This window comes from Anopheles marshallii, chromosome X, assembly GCF_943734725.1.
Source record: "Anopheles marshallii chromosome X, idAnoMarsDA_429_01, whole genome shotgun sequence".
NCBI lineage: Eukaryota > Metazoa > Arthropoda > Insecta > Diptera > Culicidae > Anopheles > Anopheles marshallii.
The window spans coordinates 596,334-620,767 of NC_071325.1; the positions used below are offsets into that span (position 1 = coordinate 596,334).

A 24,434-nucleotide genomic window follows, 5' to 3' on the forward strand; every position below is an offset into this window, starting at 1 on the left:
AATGTTCACTCAAGCACGATGTAGTTGAACAAAACTTGGGAAAAATGAAAATTCGAGAGACGAGGAAATTTCCCAACTCAGGGACGAAACATTTTTATCTAAAGGTTTTAAAACAGTTTTAAAACAGTTTACATTACCCTGGTACACATTTACGTTAACCAACACACTCACGCGCAACTTGGAAAAGATGGGGCTTTGACAGAAAAATGAATGAAAGAAATGCAAAATAATCGTGCTTTCCCGCCCTGTCAAGCTAGCAAAAGAATGATTGCCAAAACGAAACAGCACTAACCAAACGGTTAGGTCGCGGTCGCGACTTTCTTCGTTTTGTGCTGGCAAAATGCTGTTAGATTTAAATGTTCGTCGGGTAGCGAAACAAAATCGTTTTTTTTTTATTTTACACGCTGTAAAGTATATAATTAATTTATAATATTATTATTTAATTAAAACATTATTATACAGCAAGATTAGGGACACTGGCGTTTAAAGTTTTTTTTTCCAGATATATATCTCATCGATAAATTAAGCGGGGAGGTCTTGCGTGTTGATGCGGTAAATGCGGATCGATTATTTTCCATCGGACAGTCATTTTCTGTTTTCTGCGCTTCCGAAGAATTTTCTTTAACTCAACTTTTATATTTCTCAAAATAAGACATCGTATACAAGCATAATCAAAATTAATATTACTACCTCTTGTTTCTACAGTTAGAGCATATAATTTTTAAAATATCAAGATTTAATAGAATAACAAGTATTGTACTTAGTTGTTATAACAATTTATAAACGCAAACCGCCCCCCCCCCCCCCACAAAACCACTCGAATAACCGTCATATTTGAAAACAAAAAGTCAGTCACCTGGGTGGAGCGGAACGAAACCTGATCGTTTATATCGTAATGGTCCATCACTACTTCCTACAGTAACGCTTTCAGCTTAGCACATCCCTGCTCAGCGTATTTCCGGTCTTTCTACACGTTGAGTGGCTTGTGGTAAGTTGTGTGTTTTCCAAGCGTTTCTGCTTCCAAAAAACGCGCAGAAAATGGCAAAGGGAACAAAACTCCAACTGCGGTTGCTCTTTATATCCATGAACGAGGTATGTTTCGTTTTGGGTGGCATCAATTTGGTGTTTTGCTGCTGTCTTACTTTATTCCATACGTTTTCCGGTTTCTGCAGCATCAGTTATGCGTGCTACCGGAGAAAAATGATGCCGGCCAGCGTTACTCGACCCTTCCCACTATAGCAAAGGTTACAGCGGTGGAGTACATTGGTATGTCGCGTGAGGAGGTATGTTACTCATCGTTCTGCTTGGCGTTTCGGCCACGGGTAATCACACGCATTTTCGTGCCTCGAAATTTCAGTGCCCAATTGCAAAAAACGACGAGATCGTGCAAGTCGGCAAACTAACGGCCCCAGATTTTGTTAGTACAAGACACATTGCACGCAGCATCTGGATCCGTGCTAGAGGGGGGCAGGCTGTAGTAATGCTGTTCCGCAGTCCGGTTACCGGGAAGGTGTATCAGAAGTATTTAACTCCGGATTTAACATATGACAAGGGTCCGTCGGCGATGGTGTATGTCCAGCTTATGAAAGTCGATACATTTGCCAACGTCTATCTGAAAGGGCTTTACTTTAACGTAATTGAGGTTAGTATGTTTTGGGTGGCGTGGCAAACATTCCCACTTGCTACAGTACTATTCACATACAAGCGCGTTGCGTTTTGCAGGAACGGAACAAGAATGTAGTTGGCTATTGTAATGAGTACGGCCAGCGTTTCTCGAACCTTCGGACAATTGCCAAATCTAGGCAAATGTTTATTACTCCGTCGCCGTCGGAAGTGTCGGTATATATCATCGTAAGCTTGTCTATCTTTACCACTACTGACCGTAATGCTTGATTTCAGAGTCATCTTGGGCTAGCAGACGCAGGAGAAATCGTACAGATAGACGAATTAACGGCGAAAGATTTCCGCAGCGCGCATCAAGTAAAGAAATGTATAATCGAGCGTGCCAAAAGTGGGGTACGCCTGTTCTTTCGCAATCCATATACCGGGGCGATGATTGTTAAAAAATTCCGCTCCAGTAAATCAGATCGCCGAACACCGTACGTGACGCTGGATTTACAAATAATGAAGTTCGATTCCAAGTCAAAACACCTGTATGTCCAATTCAATAAGGTTAGTGGTTATAAGGCGGCATCATTGTCTGGCTGTTATTAACTCTTCATCTGTGCTTACATTTTCAGCACCAACTGGAAACTGAACCACACTTCAGAAAGTGGGCAATATCCCTCCCACCGATGGCAACTGTGACGGAACTGCAGCGTGTGAGCTTTGCGGCGCATCAGCATGTAAGGTTCAGTTTATCGTAAGCTTCAGCATCGTGACAAGAACCTTTGTAACTGTGCTTCACCATTTCAGGATCCTATTGCGCTGGGTGCAGAAGTCATCCAGATCGCCAAACGCAACGGCTACCAATTCCAAACAACGCAACAGATGTCGACCGCTATAGAAAAGCTTGCCCGAGGTGGTGTTGAGCTCATGTTTCGCAATCGTATGACCGGAAAAATTAATCGTAAAATTGCGCGCCGGCATCTTATTGCCGGTCCGTCGCCATACGTGGCGTTAAAGCTCCGCATGCAACGGATTGATAAGGTGGCGCAGCTCCGACACAAGGGGCTTTTCATCCGCACGTGGGAGGTTAGAATGTTTTTGGGTTTTGGGAATAATTGCTTAGCTGCTATTAACTATTTCCATTCAATTGCTCTTTTGTTTTTAGAACTCACAACCGCCCATCAGCGATGCAGCTCGGGCGCGATTCGAAACACTTTGCCCGATTGGCATAGTAACATCCGTATCCGGGATGCGCCAAGGCGAGGTAATGTATTTAGCTTGCGTTTCACAGTTTCGACTATATGCAAAAACCAACTATTAACTGCTGTAACTCGCTTTCTTTTCAGCTTGGAAAGATCCTGGAAGGAGCAGATATTATAGAAATCAATAATTTCACAGCAAGACACTTTTTCTCGGCGCATCAAACGGCGACGGTCATTTGCAAGCAGGCCAATCGTGGTGTTCAACTAGTGCTCCGGGATCGTTGTACCGGTGCACTGTATATTAAAACTTTCTATTCGGAACGGTTGAGCACCCGTTTACCACACACGGTGGTAAAGTTCCGGATTAGGGAGTTTAAGAAATCCGTAATCCAGGTTAAACGGCTGTTCGTGCAGTATGACAGGGTGAGTATGTTTAGACGATCATAATTTGTGGCATCATATTAATAGACACATTTCTATTTCTCTTCACATACCTTCACCTTGCATTTCTAGAACGAAACCCGTTCGAAACCATCGTTTGAAAATGTAAACGGGATTCCCTTAGCTTCGCTACAGCCAATGGGTGTAATTTCATCCATCCGGGATAAAGCGATGCAAAGTGGAGCGGTAAGTTATACATACATCACTTGCATGCGTAGTTTTGGCCACAGAAACCCAACCGAATGATGGGAATGTTTTGTTACAGATTTGTATGGGGTTAGGTGACGAAATAATACAAATAGGCAACCTGACCGCTGCTAACTTCCGCCGTACGAGCCAAATTTCACATGCAATAAGCAAGCGGGCCAAACGTGGAATCGATATAATTGTCCGCAATCCGGAGACCGGGCAACTGGACTGCAAAATCTTCCAGACCAGACTGTCGTACAATGCGTCACCGTACGCGGTGGTGAATCTTCAGCTTGAGATGCCTGCCCTACGGCCGATTGAACCTTTCGTTCGCTTGGCTGGCTGTACATGTGAGATTGCACAACGCGATTAGTAGATATTACAATGCATCTTGCAGGGAACTGCCGCGATCTCGTTGCTGTGGCCAACGCCACCAAACGCGCGATGCCAAATGTTCGACAGGGACGCTGTCGGAACATTCTTCTCCACCCAGGCTCCGCTTCTCTGCAGTGCAGCGTTACTGGTCGCTCAGCGTCGCATCCAGGATTGCCATGTAACTAATATCATAACCTTGCATTACTGATGCGTACCTTTTCACATACTTTTTTTTCATCATTATAACAAAACATATATGTTCATAAACTTTAATAACCTTTTCATATAATGTTTATATCAATGCATGAAGTTGCTGAATAATAAAATAAAAAATGGGAAGCTCAAATAGCTTCCCTACCATATTACGCTTTTGTTTTGACTGTTTTTCCACCAGCTGTTAACCAACAAATAACTCAAGGATATCACAAGCAGTTATAATATAAAACATTCCGATACTTATCATTCGACGGACTTGATCTACGCCTTTCCACGTGGGAGACATCGAACTTTTCGGTCATCTCGAACAAAACACTCCCAGCATCAAACGCCAATCAATCATTTTTGCACCAACTTGCTGTCACGGTTTTATTGCAATACAATACTTAAACAATCGTGTGTTAAACCTCACCTCCCGTGCCTGTATCCCCACACAAACGGTTCCTTGTGCAGTAAATTGTTCACCTGTACAACACACGGTTTGGCTGGTCGCGCTGGCCACCGTTGCTCGTGCCGTTGTTGCCTTTTTATGTACCTCCCCCACGGTTCCATTCAATTTCGTGCTATCTATTACCAGCTTGTGTAGCAATTTCTGCTCCGTATCCACGGTCACTTTCATTAATTTCTCGCACCATCTTCTCGTCAGCTATGTGCAATCAACAATATAATGCTGTAACGGGGTTTGGTTTCTGTGTGGCTGTGTGTGGGTATGTGTATGTAAATGCGTTTTTTAATGTACGTTTTTCCTCACCGTCACCGTGCTAGATAGATTCTGTGTTCGCTTTATTCAATTGTTTTACTCATATTGCCCTTCTGCTGCCATGATACACGGTCTCTGACGTATCTGTTTCGTCCTACACCTGTTGCAATTCGAGTATCCGGGGCTGACGTACGATAATTAAATAACACAACACAATAAATTAATACGAAAAAGAGATAAAATCATCGACTCATGTAACGCGTTTGCTTTACGATGTAGATTATACATATGAAAGGAGAATTGATAGAAGTAAAAAAATTCTTATCTAGTTGGGTTAAAACTTTCGAATCATAATGCAACTCTGTCACTCGGGGACACATAAAACAGGCATAACACATTCAGAATGTTTAACGATTTCATGTTGAACGTCTGATTTCTGTCTGTACTACCTGTCTAAAGGTCAATTAGCTTAGACAAAAAGTTTAAACCGGCCATACGGTAATCGTAACTAACAATGAATCTGTAACAAGGATGCTGCTGCTCCAAAATACCCATTTGAAGCGAAACATGTTTAGCATAAACTTATCTGAAACTGGTTTCTAACTAACAGAGCTTGGTTCGAGTGTCGAGCATCGATGCAATCCTTTTTTTGCTGTTTTTTTTTTTGGTTCGCCTTCTAATGTACATTGGTTGCAACTGTAGAGCATTCAACATCGGAAGTCTAAATGACTGGATCTGGATCTTTGGAACGTTACTATTTGCTGTTTTCGTTTTCACCACCCAGTACTGTTGCGCACGCTTAACTACTCCCCATCAACAAAGCTGCTACGAAGCACGTGAAGATGCTGCGACTATAATATTGCATTCAACCAAAATGATATCGTCACAGTTGGGCGGTGTTACCATGCCAACCGGGCCAACTAGCACGCGCCTGGGGATATCTGGGTTTCGCCCAGCAGGTTAATGCCATTACCGTTTCGATCTATAAATGTATTTATATATGTATATCTTCTACTAGTGTTTTCAAACAACATTGCATCACTACACATTTGCATCACCGACAAATCACACCTGGTGCAAACAGAGGAAAGACAAACGAAACCAAAAGCAATGCAACCAAACGTGCACATCCGCAACTGTTTCAACCATTGGTTTGCTGGGCACTTAAAAATGTGCCCTCAAATTTTTTTTCAATAATCCATCATCATTGGTTGCGACCAATGGGACACCGACAGATCTTAATGGAAAAATAAGGCAACCAAAACAGGATTACACATTATCCATCAACGTACTAGCTTGGTTTTCCACCCTACACACGTCTACGTATGGGGTGCGTAAGAACAGGTTGCTAGGAACTGAATGTATGGTAGTCACCTGTGCTTTTCTTTCTCTTTTGGTTGTTTGAATCGCTTTAATAATCTTTACTCTTTGCTACACTCACACACACACACACTCTGGAAAGGGCATCTCGACCTCGTGGCGAGAGACCTCCTTACTAGGCTAAATTTCAAATTTAGTAATTGTTTGCTTTTTTTATAAAAAAGTGGGACTATATGTAAGGCAGCTTCCTAATTTATGTATTCCTTTCCATTCTCCTGTGCATGCACGTCGCTCTATGTGTGTTTTATATGTTTGCTTGCGGCTTGTGTTTTTTTTTCTTTTGGAGGAGGCATTTATATGCTTTTTATTACTTTTTTTCTCTCTATAATCCGTGTTCGTTTCTTTTTTCCTCTCTTTGTGATAAGGACGTCTTGGTAGGAATAACGTGATTACACTTAGTTGCCCTTGTTGGCTGGCGTTTCTTTGTCGGCTCTTCAAAAGCATTGTTTGTTTGTTTTTTTTTTTACAGCGTTTACTTGTGACGATAATCTGTGTTTTTATTCTACAGCTTGGCGGCATTTTTATTCGCTCGTGTCCATTTGTTTTCCTAACATACACACCCACACATTGAACTACGTACGCACCAAATCGGTGTTGCATTTGCTTGTTTGTTTTCGTTCCGGTTTTATGCTTCCTAACGTTGCCTTCATATTTGCTTTAAGTTTCCGTTAACGAGGTCTAAAGGTTTCTTTTGTTTTTCTTTTTGTAGTGTATGCTCCTTGATGGTTGATTTTAGTTTTGCAATCGTGTTTTCTTTATGTATATTTGTAGTCGGGAGCTTGTTGTTTTTATGCAATATCTGATGCTGAATTCAAACACAAAACCCAAGCAATGATTCAATTTGTAACAATCTGATTTTAAGTATCTGTGTACGAGCCCTGCAAGAAGGATATCTGCTGCGAAACGGAAACAATTCTCACGTCAACGTACGTCCTCCACTGAGTTTCTCTCTCTCTGATCGAACCCAACCTTAACCATTCTACGATTAAAGAATTCGGTTTTAGTGCACTCAATGCTATGCTTATTTTAATTTGCTCTGAACTGTTTGGATTTAGATTTTTTGTTTTCGTTTTAATACGTTATCCCTAATTCATTTGTTTTGTTTTACTTACAACTCGATTATTAACTATTATAGCGCGCGGACATATGCATTTGGCTAGTTTTGGGGGGAGGGGGGGGGTGGCTTGCGTGTGTGTATGCGCGGGTGGTTGGGATTGGAGGGGGGGGGAGAAAAACACCCTCATTTCTACCAACCCCCTGTTAAATAACACCTTAAAGCATCTATTACCGAGCGCGAAATATTTCAAAAACTAAAACACCGCCTAAAGCAAAGCGCAAGTGGAATACAAGTGGTGCCTAGCACATCGTGTGAAGCGGCAACATTAACCTACCCTACCAGAGAGCACGGAGAGAGGAACGGAAACGAAATGTAAGAAATGTAAGAGTTAAGAGCGATCGACACCGGTTGGTGAAGTATGTGCGTTGGTCGCACATTGCGCTAACCTTGGCTACAAGATGGAAACGTAATTTTTTTTGGCACACGGTCCTGGGTGGGACGGAACGGATTGGGTGGGCTAGGCGGGAAAACCTGCGAGGCCAGAGTACGGGGAAGGGGGGCGAAGAAAGTGCTCGGCCAGATTGGTTCTTTCTTTGGTCAAACAGAGCTGTATGTACTGTTTGCTTTTCGGGTTTTCCATATTTGCGTTTGCACAACAAAACGCACACTCACGCGCATCCTGCAAAATACTGCATACGTTTGGTTCTCTTGGCTCATGTTAGCTTAATGCTGTTTTCCGTTCGGTTGCACGACTTAAACCAAGTAACATTCCGGGAATTTTCCTCGCGAGATGTCTGGCTTTTCATCCGCAAACACTAACCGTCCTCGATAACGGGAACATCCGGCACTGTATCAGCCCCCTGTATGTATCTCCTGTTTTGCGAACGACAAGGTATACTAACACTTTCATTTTACCAGCCGTCCGGTTTTTGCTTCAATCTTGATTGTCCGCTAATAAAGGTGTGTGTGTGTGTGTGTGTGTCCAGCGTGTTCGGTTGCTGTGTTGCCTGTGGACGTGTCTCTCATTCGGCATCATTCGATCGGTTAAATCGCATTATATTCATGTGCCCTCGTTCAATGGTCTCCGCCAAACATGCCGTAATGAAATGCACCATGATCCCTACAAAATGTAACAAACTGTTTTAGAGCATGCCCTCTATATGCCTCGCTACAATAGTATGTTTTGTAAGAAGGGGTTTTTTTCATACTGCCCTCACTCACCTATTGCTACAGCAGCTCCTACAAACTTACACGTGGTGGGGTTAGTTGGTTGGTATAATCCTTCTTCTCACGTGTATATACGTGTATGGCTATGTACACTTGCTACCTCATACAGCCTGCGTATTTTCGATACGTTCCAGCATTAGCAACCGTCCTGTATCGTCGTATCCTTTCCGTTACATTTTCACCATTCTGTCCTGGCTATGTGGTCCGTACAGTTGGGGAAAGGTATGTTGTGTTTGCTCGTGTTATTATTATTATTGCATTTTGTGGTAGAAATGTATTCTTCTGCACGTACTTTGTTGACGTTTTCCTCGTCTATATGATTTGCATATGTATTTAGTTTTGTGTAATAATAGCTTTTTGCGCTCTATCTTTCTACCGTTTTCGCCCTTTCGAGTGGTGTTTTAAGGTGTACCGCAATGTATTTACATTACTTTCTCTCTCTCTCTCTCTCTCTCTCTCTCTCTCTCTCTCTCTCTCCCTCTCCACTTTTTTATTTCCGGTGATACCTTCCATACTGTATAATCGTCAAAAGAACAGCAAAAGAGAATTTAAATTAGGTTAACAACATCCACACTCCATACTGTAGCTGCCCAAGCAAAATCTGTTCTACGATTCGGTCGGTACAGAGTAAGATCACGAGTTGCTCGGGGAATTGCTTACTGCCTTGTTCCCAATGCTGAGTACACATTAATTATCTTCCGAATCTTGCTTCTTGTTTGCTATCCTACGATATATCTATTTGTCGCAACCGCAACAGTCTGAACAGCGATAAAAATGGGTTTTCAACGTGCTTGTCCTAATAGAAATCTAGTCTCGCCTTGCCTGGGGTCACAGGTGCCTCGCCGGTACCTAAGAAAGCAGCACACAAACCCAGAACGAACGCGTACCGTGTAACCGGGGAGGCGAAACGTCGCAAGAACACCGGAAATAAACCGCCTCAAGAACAACGATACCAAGAACAAAAAACAATTGCCACATACACACCTCTCCCATACAACACTACCCGGTTTGAACGAGGGTTTTGGATAAGAAATTTCCTTCAAGCACTTTTTCGCACAACGACAACCTTTATAACGTGGAGCGTATGTTTTTTTACAGTTAAAACAAAATTATTATTCAATAAAAAAATCATTAATTACATAGGTATTTTTTCTTCTTTTTAATAAACAACAACATTCCTCGCATATGTATACTAACGGGATATGGGTGGTGATCGTTGGTGATGGGAAAACCGTATCGACGAAAGGACGATGATAGAAGACGGGGTGGGGGTGGGGATTGTTGGAAGAAAAGGAGACAAAGATGGTAGAAAAAGGATACATGCGCATACCCTTTACTCGGTCACCCCTTTCCTAAGTTGCTCAAATCGTATGTTCCATTTTGTTGTGTGTATTTGTTCCATATTGTTTGTGTGATCTTTTTTTTTGGATATGCTGTAGCTTCTTACTTAAACGAATGGAGGATACCGCTAGTTTTCTTCTCGGTTTTTTTTTGTTTCAAGCAAGTAAAACGAAACAATCTCACCCGGGACTGTTTTATCGTTGAACTAATCAAGGGTGCCATCTATTCCATTTCGTGTCCGTGTGTTCTCGAACTTACTACTCTGTCTCATCCGTAAAGCATTCATTCTGTACAATAGCATCTTCCATAAGATTAACCTTTTTCTAAGCTACCGACTTCCGTCCAACTGTTCCTACACGCCTACTATGGGCGAACAAAACTACATCCCTACGAGTGGTGGGAAGGGGTGTAAAAGGGATAGGGGGAAAGGGTTATGTGAGGGTTGAGGGATTTGGAGAATATGACGACATTGTCCTAAAGAGTCTAGTATTCGATTTAAATACGATCATGTCAATCTTGTTACGCTATCATCTTTGCTATGGGGCCAACGCTAACGCTTCCGTTCAATGTTCGCATCCCTTGCTGTTCAAGCACCGTTTTCTGTACCTGTTGCTATTCGTTACTGACTGCGTTATGATTTTACTAGCTACACCAATTATCAAGTAACAATGCTTTGCTCTAAAACTCTCCCCCCACCCGACCAAACCAACTATGGGACTCTAGTATGGGTGGGGAATGGAAGATTGTTTCACGAGGGAAAGAGGAGAATAAAAGGAGAAAAATGATAGGGAACGCGCTGCGCAAAAACGTGTAAATCTACAATCGTTCTCAATCTACGCTATATGCTGCTACGACATCGAAATTCCCATATTCCTTTCACCGCTTTCACCGGCTTCCCCAGTTTGCAAAAAAATATTTCAAACTGTTAGGTGTTTGCCCCGTTTTGTTTCGCTTCCAACAATCTATCCCTTTACCCTCGGAACTCATGCTCGACACAAATACGTTAACGTTCGTAAAGGTATCCGCAAATAAGTGAGGGTGTTTCTTATGCCACTTTCGCCTACATATGTTTAACGTGTTTTTTTTGTCGAGTTTTCAAATATTTTTTTTTTTATCCGCTTGACTTTTCTCCCACAATTTTCAAGCGTTTTTCTTTTCTTTTCGTCACTTTTCTCGTCCTTACTGCACAAAGCTGCACCCTTTAGTCCTGCTCTACCCGTCAATGGTGGCCGGAGGTACGGGATACGGACCGTGCGCGCATATTTGGTGGCAGCGTCCAGGTGATGCTTGCCTGTGGTCATAGAGATTCCTTCGACGGTACCCAGATCGTCGGTCCGCCCTGAGACCAGATGACATTCTTCACCTTACTATAGATCTCCTCGATCGTGTCGCCTTGCACAATGGCTGTCATGGGGAAAGAGATGAAAAATACAATTAATGGTGAAATTGTTTTTACAGTCAAATACAAGTCGCTTCCAACTATTGGTTGGGATTGGCACAATTTGGACCTTTTTTGAATTTCGTATATGTTTAGTTTTTGAAAACATTCATTAACTGCTGTTGGTTTGGATTCCATTTTAGGTTCATAAAGTTTGATTGTATTTTCCAAGATTCATTAAGCTCAATTCTGAATTACCGTCTTCAGAAGCTTTCTTCCTCATTGGACTTCGATTAGCAGGAGTTACATGTCGCATTAACCCCAAAAGATAGTTTAATTTGAAGGAATTTAGATGGAAGCGACTGTGAAAGCCGTAATGTATCCTTACCGGTAAAGTATTCGCCAAACTCGTGCTCCATCTTTAGCGTTCGTTCGTAGGTTTTCTTTGCTTGCTCCTCTGTCATGCGTCTGTTCATTTCCCTGCATGATCAAACATACATGCACACATATGTATAAAGAAAACATTACTTAGTCTCCAATACGGAAATTATTTTACGCAACACAACACTACGTACATGATCGATTCTACCGACATCGGCTTGATGAAGATGGCGATCGGGTATAGTTGCGCAACCTGCAGCCGCTTGATAGCGTTACCGGACACGTCCAGTATGCAGTGTTTGCCCTTTTCGGCGACCTCGCGCACTGACGCAACGGACGTGCCGTACAGATTGTCATTATACTGACCCGCCTCGATAAACAGATGATTCTGTATGTCCTTTTCCATCTGTTCGCGTGACGCTATAAAATGGTAGTCCCGTCCGTCCACCTCATAGTCACGTTTGGGGCGTGTGGTATCTACAAACAAAAAAAGAAAACATTCACCATACGATCACAGCCAAAACGTCGTGCACGTGTTCGGGCTCTACCGCTACTTACGTGGTACACACGAGCCGAATTTGTTCGGGTACTCCGAGATCAGGTCGTCATTGATGCGGTCCTTCAGCGGGCCCAGAATAATGACAGGACGCGTGTAGGTTATTTGCAGACGCTGTACTGGTTCGTACGACAAGATGGTTTCCTCCGCTGGAAAATTAAAAAAAAAACGCAACCAAACACAGATTAGTTGTTGCTATGCAATGCATTGCTGTTGCTAGAGGAACCGTTTAATCGTATTACTGACGGTACAAAACAGAGCTACCGAATAATTAATTGATTAAAAAAATTAAGATCCATAGCAACCGACCGGACACATGGGTGTGGTGAAACAATTGGTGCAGCCAACATCGTGTTCGATTTGCAGTATACATTTAAACAACAAAAGCCATTACAGGTCATTCAGAAGCAAACATCCCTTTTATAGACGATTCGAGACAAAAAAGAGAAACCCCCACTGTGGAAAATGTGTTAAGGAAAAATCGAAACAAAACAAACCAGCTCATGCCATGAAAAACAAAACAATGATTAGAAACAAGAGAAAATAAGAAGGTAAGTAACATTAACATAAATAGAAGAGCGAACCAAAGATGAACATGTGAGCTATTAACTGACTGATGTTCGGATTCGATATGTTTTGCTATACTATCGACTTGATGCTTATAGTAAAAACGAAATTATTTGAGTATAGCATACACTTTAAATAGTTGTGAAATTCAGGCAAAAAAATGGATTTCACTTTCCGCTATCTAATATATTTCTTTGCCCAACGTTATTTGTTGGAATAAGCAATCCGACAATAATTGAATAATGCAGCAATGTATGAAATTGAATAAATAGGTTATTTACGTTCGTTTAATTTGTTGGTAAAATATTTCCATTATAATAATAGAAACAAAATTTACGAGAAACATATACTAAGAACAGTAAATGATCAAGAAGATGTAGCATGCAATAAATATGCATGCAAACGAACGTGAATGTAATTAATATAAAAAATAACAGATTGCACATGCACACTAGTCGGTTCACATTGACATTATTAAGTCATTAAGAAAAATCATCAAGAAAAACGAATTCGATTCGTCCCAAAACCCTCTTTACGGTACGAATTGTTTGAACTTTTTTTGGAGCAAAACGTAAAATGGCAATACCATCTGAACAGGTGAAGGTGGGAGAGAAGGGAAAGGGAAATGCATAAAAGGAGAACACAAAAAAACGGAGAGAGAAGCGAGTAACTGAGAAGAGCTAATAGTGCTGTGGCCGGTTCGAGCGACTACTAAGAAAGCAAACGCTCAACAACATCGAACACGCTCGAACCGAAACGAGGGATAGTCAATGCTACAACCTTTCATTAAAAATGCTTTAACACACTAGGGACGTTGCAACCGAATGATAAAGTGATGATCTTAACCGAACAGTTGGCCTCAACTGGTTGAAAAAGTGTTTGCTCGGTGAGTTTGAAACAACAAAACAGGGCACAACACAAGTGTGACAGAAGGCCACGCCTGGTAGAGCAGAATGTGATAACAGAAAACAACGATCAGAAATAACAAGTGATACCGAACACTTTGCCAAAGTGGAGAAGAAGACAGGGTGAACACAACGGTAACGGTAACAAAATGAAGATAGAAATGTTTACGAGCGGTGAAAAGAAAGACGGAGAGTCGAAAGGGATCTGGCTGCGTCCGTGGTGGCAGACTTACAGTCGGCATAGTTATTCTCCAGGTAGATAAGAGTTATCTGCTCCATATCAGGTAATTCCACGCGGTAGATTATTTCACCACCACCTGGACAGGAAGAAGAGACACAGATATAAATAGAGAAACAGAAAGAAAGATAGAGAAGAAGAGATAGAAAGAGGAAGATAAAGAAAGAAAGAAACAACCAAACAGAAAAGTGAGAAGAAAACTAAAAGGTTTAATAAAAAGGATAATGATGAAAAGAAGAAGAGATAAAAAGATATAGATATAGGAAAAAATAAAGAACAACCAAGGAGACCAAAAAAAAGGAGGAAAAATAGATGAAACCGGTACGAGGAACGACAAGAATCAGAACCTAGCAAAAAGACCAAATGCGGATAAAATTCAACAAAAACAGAAGATGAAAGGTATGAAGAAGAAATTAAAATCAAAATCGAACTAGAACATCGAAATAGATCAACTAAATACAATCCCATCCATCGGCACAAGCAATAGATAAGAAAATAAGAGATGATAACGATAGTGTTTACCACGAAATGTTAATGAACATTGCTTGCAACCAGCCATCCTTGCAAATAAGAACTGTACAGAGAAGACCATGACCACGTTTGGAGCGCACCCAGATAGGATGTCTTGTCTTGTGGGCCGTATGTAGGCCGACAAAACCATATGTCAAACGAAACGTTGCGAAGATCCTATTGTTTTCCATCGTGTGCGGGATGGCAGAGGGGTGGTGATGTTTGGGGAGGACGGTCGGATCCACCGAGCGGCCATGTACGGAAACGGAAGCGGCAAACATAACTAAAACCAAAGCACCCGACGATCGATATGAAACCAGAACCGAACGAAACCCGTCTTTTAATAAGGTAGAGAGATGGACCTGAGGGACCTGTAACGGGGGATGGGTCACGGACCGGAGGAGTGTGTGTGAATGGGAGCAAACCCAACATCTAAAATATATATATAAAAAAAAGAACGAAACAAAACAAAAAAAAAGGATACAAAAAACGACACGACAAACTTAACAGGGTACTTATATCGGTAGCGGGAGAGATTAATATTGGAAACATATGACGAAAACAAACAATAACAAACCATTGGACACTTACCTTCGGCATTCGCGTCTTCTTGTGTGTAGCAAAGCATAAAAGCTGGAAATGGATCGGAGATGACGATTAGAGTATTCAAAATCGTGAAAAGCGACGCACGTTTCGCGGTGCGCCGCGTCGATGGTTACGATGAAAGGAAGAAATAAAAAAAACAATAAAAGAACTTCCCCCTTCCGGATTTTTAGATTTATGAGAAGAGTCAACAACGAGGAGAGGTTGGGGTTCGGTGTGTTGATCCACCCGGGAAATGATCCGGGGTAAATACCGGAACATTTGTCTGTGTGCGTCGTGCATGTGTTTGAACAAGCGTAAGCTACCACACACTAAAGGAAGATCAAGTCAGCAGACTCGCTGAATAAATGAACGGTAAAACATACAACGGAAAAGCCATACAATACGACAAACCCGGCCACATCAGACAGGAAACAAACAAATATGCAATGAAACGATTAAGGTATGAAGGAACTAATGTAAACGGTGTGATGAAAATGAAAACTTACGCTGCTCCGGATCGTGACTATTTGGATCGCTCAGGTTACCATTGGCTGATTGGGCGATGGGAAATCGAAGGAAAAGTGTGGTTCGGTGGTGCAGCAGCAACAATAGCAGGAGCAGCGTGATAATGGGGATGGACGACGATCACAACAGCGGGACAGGACACGGAACACATACACAAATGCACACGCAAATACATAAATATGGAGATGATTGAGGGAAGAGGATGGCGTGTACGCATTCAAAGGGGATTTTTTTTGCATATCCCGATGTGTAGGACGTGAATCGTATATATGGAAAAGAAATGAAAAAACATGTGTAAATATGATGAAATAAAGAAATGAAAACAAAACTAAAAACGATATCACGAGTTGTGGTTGGGTAATGGTTGACAGATACAATTCCACCAACTAAATAAGCTAACACAAACGTGCAAACACACGCAAACAGAGAAGACATCTGCGTCTAGCACCACGGTAATATACACCGAACAGTGTTCGAGCGGGAAAAAAAAACATTAAGGGTACAGGCAGCCATCGTGCCGTAATCTCGATTGATTCAGTGCCGTGGGGCAGTTGGTGTGGGATGATGTGGGGCGAGAAGACCTTCCCCTTTTTGACACTACTTACGCTCCTGATCCGATCCGTCCTCGTTCTTATCGTCTTTGCTCTTCATGAACGGGAACCGGCGGGAGAAGGAGAAGTTTTTCTTTTTACGATCGAGCGTGGACACCTGCAAGCAAAAAGCACAGCGTTACGCATACGATTAATTACGCTCGGGGTAACACGCATCAGGTTAATTTCCGCGCGGCGAAGGAACATTCACCTCCTCGCCCGTTGGAGATACCTTTTCCAGGTTGTTATTGTTCGCACCGGCGTGACCCTGGAACTTAACGCTACGGTCACGGGCACGCTGCTTGCGCTCCCAACGCCGTTTCGACGGCACGATACCAATGCTTTCCTCCTCGTCCTCGCCGATGACGCGCCGCGCCTGCCACCATTCGTCATCGGACGCGTTCGTCACGTGCAGTATGTCACCGTGCCGGAACTGGAGACCACGGGTCGGTAACCCATCGTCCCGGTTCGGATCGTAGTCGAACAGTGCACTGCAATGTAGGTAAATGGTGTAATTAGAACAGCTTTCTAGCATGCGTATGGTGTTTTTTTAAGCTTTACTTACCGTACGTAGAGCGTACGCTTCTGGGAAGTTCGCAGCAACGTGCCGGTACCGGCTGCCACCGCCTGCTTCAGCTCCTGGATGCGTTGTTCAAACCGGTTGTAATCTTCCGGTCGGTACTGCACAACCAGCGTTACCGTGCCACCGGCATTCTAGATGAAATAAAACAATTGTTATATTATTAAAAACAATAAATAAACCTAGTTCCCTAGTATCCATTAAAGTGGTCTTCCGTGCTTAACATATTAGGAATAACAGTATCAAGTAAAGAAGGGTGGCAAAGCAAATAGAGCTGGTGGCACCGTATAATACCCTTGTAATAACTGTGAAAGGAAGGTATATAATTCTACCAATCGCAATGGCCATGGATGTAGCTCACCTTAAGGGCTTGCGCTGCATCTTCGTGCGATGCATTCGCCAAACTGATGCCATTGACGAATAGTAGCTGGTCGCCACGTTTTAGTTCACCACCGAGATCGGCCGCTCCGCCAGCCAGCACGTACGATACGAAGATTCCCTGTTGAATGAAACAATGCGCATAGGTATAACAAAATGTATCATTATATGCATGTATTTTAATCGAATATTTGATAAAGTCTGGGAGCTATTATTATTTTCTATAGTATATTCAGTTTTATTCATCATATTTGAGAATAAAACTACGTTTGACAGTTATTTTGTCAGAGATGTATTCGAATATCGTAAACTTGTTAATTTGAAATAGGAAGGAACTAATACAACGTTTACTGACTTTCCAATTTCGCAAATGCTACGGGTGTCTATTACATACCTGTCCATCCTCACCACCGACAATATTGAACCCAAGCCCGGACGCTCCTTTCCGAATTACGATCGTACGCGGTACTCTAAATAAAACATAAGCAAAACAGTTCCAGTACAAACATAGGAAAATAATGTCTCAAAAACACTGTGCTTACCGTGTAATGTCTTCGCTGCTAACGGCACGCGGTGTACCGATCGGCATGCCGGTTTCGAGCACGTTTGACGATGCGTACCGGGATGAACTATTCTCCAGTGCGAACGCTGGCGAATGGGACCGTGCCGTTGGTGCCATTTCCGTGTCGCCTCCACCGGCCTCACCACCGCCACCGCCCGCATCCGGCGACGCATTATCGACCATGCTGACGCCAACGTTGTTCATCGCGTTCGTCGACAGCGAGTTAAGGTTGCTGATCGAGTTGGCGAGCGCCTGCAGTATGTTCGTCTTCTGCACGATCAGCGTGGCCCGGTTGGTGATCGCCTTGAGCGTTGCAACTGCCTCCTCGTGCACCACGTTTTCGAGATTGCGCTCTCCACCGTCCGGTGTTCGGACCGCGATCAGCTTGTCACCGACGGCAAGCCGTCCGTCGATGTGGGCCGCACCGCCCTCCATGATCTTCGTTACGTAAATGCCATTATCGCCCGGGATGTGCTGGTTGCCGATACCGCCCGCAATCGAAAAACCGAGCCCTTTGCTACCCTTCAGCAGTTCGATCTCCTCCAGCTTCGGTGCCTGCGCGGGTGGGCGCTTCCGGCGGATGTGCTGCAGCGTTGCATAGGGGGAAGTGTGTTAGCTTTATTTTCTCCCTCTCTCTCTCGCTCACTCTGTTCCGGATCGAAAGAACACAACACTTACCAGCGTCACACGGTCGCCTGCCTGCTTGAGCGCATCGACGGCTTCCCCGTGGGTTACGTTCACCACGCGCACCTCATTCACAGCCACGATGCAATCGTTCACCTGCAGCCGGCCGTCGACGTGGGCCGCACCGCCCGGTATCACCTTCGTGATGTAGATCGACGCGTCGAGATTGATGTGCGGATTGTCCGTACCACCCGCGATCGAGAAGCCCAACCCGGTCGAGCCACGTACCAGCGTTATCTCATCGTACTCCCACGGCGAATCGCCATTAAGCTGCAAACGAGATGAAGATGACGGCGCAATATAAGTACAATGCCGAACAACCATACCGATTCCATCTGGGTTGTCATTCGCTGTCGGCGTTATTATCGTACCGTTTTGGTGCTGTTGTGAGATTTCACATCACAATCAAGTATCTTCCCTGTATTTCAATCATTCAACAGATTAACTAACTTTAAGCAAAGTATAACATAGTTGGCTATGGTGAAAAGCATCTTCGAAACAAAACACAGACAAGCACACACACAAAATTATTAGAAACTATCTACAGGAACATACCAGCCTTTACTTGCGGAGAAAATTAAAAATAATAATCAAGTTATAGCAATAAAAAACTATAAGAGAGTATTAACTCATTTTTTTTGTACATATAAAGCCACCATGATAATCATAATTTCATTTATTTCCAAAGATGTCAATCTGTCAATTTCCCTATAAACGGCCAATAATGAAAAAGGCGATGTATAAATGGGGTGTGGATCTTATCGACAGCTTCCGGATCGGATTCCTTCGTCACCGAACCGATGCGGTTCGGGTTCAACATAATCTCACAGCATTCTGAAACTGGCCGTTTTGATCCTAGTCCAGGAAAAGAAACGTCACTAGTTAACCTTCAAGTAGGCAACCGGATTCTCGGATATTTTTTTCAATTTTAAACTGCAATTACTTTTGGTTCATTGCTTTTATTGACCTAAAATTTTCAGTAGCCTCCCAACTTTTTATTTCCGATTTTTTGGTGCATACGTTGCAATTTTCAACAAGCAGTAAGTATTTTATTTTGAATTATTTTAAACTATACCACGTAAGTTGGCATCCAGCATACCCGGGTATTCCAAATGTTTTGTATGGAGAATTACGTTTCGTTTCTTCTTCTTTTCATATTGTGCTTATTTTCGAGTCAAATTTAATCGATTTAAAAATTCAAATGGTTTGTTAATTTTATCACAACATAAAAAACATAATGAATGGATCAAATAGATTTTTTATATGCAAAAGTAACAAAAAAACTAGAATAAGTAAATACATTTAAAATAAATACATTACTTTTACTTGCCGAAAAAAAAAATGTTGCCGATGGTATTACAGGAAAAAACAAATTGAATTGAATTTCTGAAGCTGTCAAATCCCATACATTTCGCAAACAATATGTTGCCCGCAGCCAAGTTAGACCATTGCCTTACGTGTGTAAATTTGGTTGCCAACTCTACGGCTAGTGACAGTTGCTTGCTGCTGTGCAAGGTTCTATCTTACTCACTGACGTTTATCCATCTCTCCTTGTTCTGTCTTTGGTCCATCATATTGTTCTGTGTGTTGTCCAGTTATAATTAGTACCGTTCTCTTTTTTTTCCTTCGAACGGCATAACCTCTGCTGTGATGTATGATAGTTTATGTTAGACATGTTCAAACATATTTAAACAAGTATCCACACAAACGAATATTGCAACAGCGTATGTATACATTTCTTAAAGATGGGAAATCTGAGCTAATTTTGTTAAAGAATATTGGAAAAAGCTTTTCACGCTTGGGGCACAATCAGAAAGGTGCTCGAAACAACCTTGCGGAACAAATCCATAATCCTCTCTTGCTTGGACAGATTTAATTGTTAGTTAAGCAGAGCGAGAAAGTATGATGATTTTTCCTGCCTCTTTGTATCTTGGAAGAACATGAATTCAGCCTACTTTGGTCGGGTGGTGAAGTTATCAAAGATTCTATTATTCGTCTTCTAATTTACTGAACTAGCTTTTCGATAACAACTTACCTGTTTTGTATCGTTCGCATTCGATGTCGGAACCTAATTTGAGGGAGAAAATTAAACCAAATGTGAGGATTAATGCGTGTGCATGTTGGTGTGCGTACGTGTAAATGAATACATATTCCTTATGGAGTGCACATTAACCTAGCAAGAATTTTCAATAACGCGAGATTGATATCTGATGTAATGAAAGTGTGGTGAAAAGTAGTTTTTGTTACAATAAACTTTGTTTTTTTTTTCTTTGCAAAATACATAATAGCATCATGGTAAAAATGTCAATTAGTTAAAGCGTGCCAAATACACCTGAAGTTATGCAATTCTTATTGGATTATTATATTGTTTGTTTTTTTTTTTGCGTATGGCATGGAAGTTTAACAGGTAATTTTAAGATCGTGGACTTTTCTTCAATCACAATAATTAAAAATTGTACAGTTTCTCAAATATTACAATATGCAAAAATGAAATTGCTGAACATTTATCATTTAACAAGAGCAATGCAAGAGTGAATTTGTATTTAACATGTCAATTCATTCAACAATAAATATAATCATAAATATACATGCACACTGGGATGGATTACAACAGAAAATAAAGCACAAAAACAGCTTTACTACATTACTACAGCAACAACGACAATTTACTACCGTTAAGACTAGTTTTACTATTATTGCTACTACCGTACCGTATCTAGGCTGAATAAGGACGAAACCTTTTTGAGGAATCCTCCACCACCCGCGCCTCCTCCGCCTCCTCCATCCTGTTGGCGTTTCTTTTTCCTCGTCGTCATGTTTTATTCCCTTTTTTTTAATTTGTGGGGATGGTTTTCCTTTTTCTATTTTGCTCTCACCTCCCCACGAGTTTATCACTTACTTTTTTTAACAGATTTGTTGCAATTTGTTGCCTTTGCGGTAGAGTTAATTGTGTAGTTGTTTCGTTTCTATATTTAGCACCGTTTAATCATCGACTAGGAAACTCCCGCCCACCTCTTATTTGCCCCTTTCGGCAGATTACTCACCCCTCCCCCGAACCGCACCACAACAACTTCCCCTAAACATATATTTACGGAAAGGGAGTGAGAAATGGGGCGAGTGGGCGGACAAGAGGATCTTTTATTTGGGCCAAGGAGAACGAGAACAGAACTCACTTTACGCCGGTAGATAAGATGTAAAAAGCTTGGAAATCTGGGATTTTTTTATACGATTAAAGCTTTTTCTTTGACTTTATTTCACTTGCCACTTGGTGCTTACAACGCTAATTACACTTTGCCCTTCACAAAACACATCCAAAGAAACACTTATACACACATAAAAACGAACGCCTAAAAAAATAGTAAAGAAGGTAAAATAACTGATAAAATAAATACATTGTAACACGAACAACAAGAAAAAAACAAACAAATCAGCAATCAATTGTTATCGAACGAGTATCAGCTTATCGCACTCAACGCGTCTCTTAAGTAAACAAAAATCAACCGAACGATCGATATCCAATTAAGTACCTGGGAAAGGAACGATTTTCCCTTCGCCCACGGTTAAGTAATACAAAGCAAAAACGCCATTTTCTCAATGTAACACTTTTCCGTGCAATTGTATAGGGGGTACATTCCAGCTTGTCCAGAATCACCTTTGTCTCAGGTCAGTTGCGAAACCGTCTACTGTACGGAGTTAAAATACGTCAAGGGCGAATTAAGGACGCAAGAAAATAGTAAAAGCTTTGCTGGTTAGAGGTATTGGGCCAAGAAAGAAAGGAAAACATCCTTTCCATGGGGCACACAACAACGAATCGTGCTAAACAGTGCCTTCGCTTATCGCTTCCGTCTGATGTGCATAATGAAATATTGGCTTATTCGCCTCGCAAAGGATCCGCGATCCTTGAAGAAATGGTTCTATTTGCTTCCTTCTCTACTCCTGTTCTTGTTTTCGCCTTCATACTTCCTGCCTCCTTCCCTTAAGTAGTTTCCTAACAATCCTTTCCTACCCATTCCACCTTTCTCCCACCACTGAACCGGATCCCTTACACCCCTTTCATCTAAAGAACATTCCAGTACAACCCACACGTACAGCATTGGATGGGGAGGATGGGAGAATCAACAGCCCTTTCACCTTTTTCTCATTTACGACGGTGTGTTACCATCATTTTAACTCCCCCCCCCCCTCCCTTCCACGACTGTTACGCGTTTTTCCTACCCTCGAAAAGGGAAATTGGTGACCGGTGGGTGAAGTGCAGGTGGAGAAGGGGGAGGAAACGTTTCTTACGCACGCACGCACCCTGAACACACCGATCTAGCTTGAAGCACCAACCGGCATTGGGTTGACAGCGCTATTTATTCTCTCAAACGATAGTCACCTATAAAAAATGAGCAGAATTGAGAAGAGAGAGAAAAAAAGAAGAAAAGTGGGGAAAACGATACAAGAAGGGAACGTGGCGGGGGTGGGTGATAAGCGAAATAAATGGGGAGGAAAACAGATGAAAGGCCAAGGTTTGAAAGAAAAGAAAAAAGAGAGAGAGAAATTTAAATTAAATTTTTGCGACAAACATAAGAAAAAAAATCACTTGATAGTATGCAAAGAGGGACACGGGTGTTAGAGCGTGGGGGGTATCATAAAGGGGTCAGCAATTTGTAATAACAGAAGAAGTCAAAACAAACACGCAGTCAACACGAGAAAATGCACAATCCACGAATCCGGGAGCATGGTAGCCACACCAAGGACACGATTAACATTGGTTTTAATGTGTAAAGGTTGCATGTAGTGTTGAGTGATTCTGATTCCGATTCGGATACATGCATCTGACTAAATTTTTAAACCATTAAATCAAACCATGAGAATTAAATCGAAAGACTTCTCAATAAATATTCTTAGAACCACTCTTCTTAAAAGATACATTACAAATTCATCAATGCTAATTGCATGGGTTATTCGCTTGATGTTGTTGAGTTGTCACGGCAGCACTCACACAGAAAAAGGATTAGGGCAAAGGCAAAATACATTGGTGGAGCTCATTGTCGAATGGGGAAGGTTGGGACGGGACTTCCCGGGTGGGGAAAAGATTAGAATTTTGTAGCGGATTTGATCGCGCGTATTGATTTCCCATTGCCCGGTCGCTTGTTTCATTAATTTCTACGCCTGTCACAAAACTGTTGTCACACCACCCCTTTTGAGAAGTTACGCGATAGTTTTCGACCCCTTGATAACCCTCCCGCGGTCCATACCGTATCGAGGTTAAATTAGAACCATCCTGAATGTTAAACGAAACGACTACATTTTCATTACTTTTTTCCACACATACACGCGCGACCACACGTAACTGAACATGCTACTTTTGGTTAATCGCTGGCGCACGATCCGCTCCCCACGAATGGGGTTCATGTGTGTGTTCGAGGCAAAACAAAACTGGCACGACAAGCGCGAAAACGCGGGGCGCATATTTCTGTATGCAAAACTTGTCCTCCACATTGCGCCATGCTTTCGGTGCGCGCTTGGCGCAACTCCTTCTTCGTTTTTTTGGATCGGCTTACGTTGCTCAAAATAGACAAGAATGGATATTTGATGTGCACAACGGTTAGTAATACCTTTCGATTAAACTCCAATCGTCATATCCACGTCACATGGTCGCCTTGTGTAAGCCCGTTCCATTCAATCCATTATATTCGACAGCATATATATGTGTCGTTCCAATCTAAATGAATTTTGGGTGTGTATGCCGTCAGTTCCAAAACAGAAAAGCAGGAAGGTGCAACATAATCGGAAAAGTCTGAGGTAGCAGCATGTGTGTGAGTCACCGTTCCGTCTCTTTTGATATCTTCCTTCCATCGAGTCCCCGCACATCCCGACCGGTTAGGGTCAACAGTTTGGGCAATACGCCCGCGCATCATCATGTTCGGCTATGTGGGATTTCTTCTCCTTTAAGCAGCCGTCTAAAAATATGCGGGTTGCACCAAAACTGTATTCAAATTCGTTACAACCACCGCCGTCGATCGGATCCGTTTCGCTTTTGGCAGACTGTTGATCGTTTTAATATGCGGAATTGCTCTTGCCTTCTTTATATTTACATATTTTTCAACCCAAGCAAATAGCTACAATAAAGAAGGAAAGAATTAATCGTACGTGAAGTTATTTTGAACCCATTTCCAATACACTTTTTCACTAATACCAGTTCCGTACTATTGTTTTTTCGTGGCCAATGTAAAAGGAAGAAATTGGTATTTTTCGGTGGCTAATAGATGCATCC

General features: G+C 42.2%; 1 protein-coding gene across 1 annotated transcript in view; it reads right to left on the bottom strand.

Moving 5' to 3' along the window:
- Positions 1-10,951: 10,951 nt before the first annotated feature.
- Positions 10,952-24,434, bottom strand: part of LOC128709075 (disks large 1 tumor suppressor protein) — a 38,723-nt gene continuing 25,240 nt past the window's right edge. The window contains exons 5-19 of the mRNA XM_053804063.1: positions 20,211-20,243; positions 18,170-18,445; positions 17,472-18,076; positions 17,324-17,399; positions 16,913-17,050; positions 16,537-16,685; positions 16,183-16,462; positions 15,987-16,089; positions 15,363-15,407; positions 14,863-14,904; positions 13,757-13,840; positions 12,054-12,200; positions 11,690-11,972; positions 11,503-11,594; positions 10,952-11,140 (exon numbers count right to left, since the gene is read on the bottom strand). Coding sequence (XP_053660038.1) covers positions 11,034-11,140; positions 11,503-11,594; positions 11,690-11,972; positions 12,054-12,200; positions 13,757-13,840; positions 14,863-14,904; positions 15,363-15,407; positions 15,987-16,089; positions 16,183-16,462; positions 16,537-16,685; positions 16,913-17,050; positions 17,324-17,399; positions 17,472-18,076; positions 18,170-18,445; positions 20,211-20,243 — 2,460 coding nt within the window. The 3' untranslated portion in view covers positions 10,952-11,033. The remainder of the gene's footprint in view (positions 11,141-11,502; positions 11,595-11,689; positions 11,973-12,053; positions 12,201-13,756; positions 13,841-14,862; positions 14,905-15,362; positions 15,408-15,986; positions 16,090-16,182; positions 16,463-16,536; positions 16,686-16,912; positions 17,051-17,323; positions 17,400-17,471; positions 18,077-18,169; positions 18,446-20,210; positions 20,244-24,434) is intronic.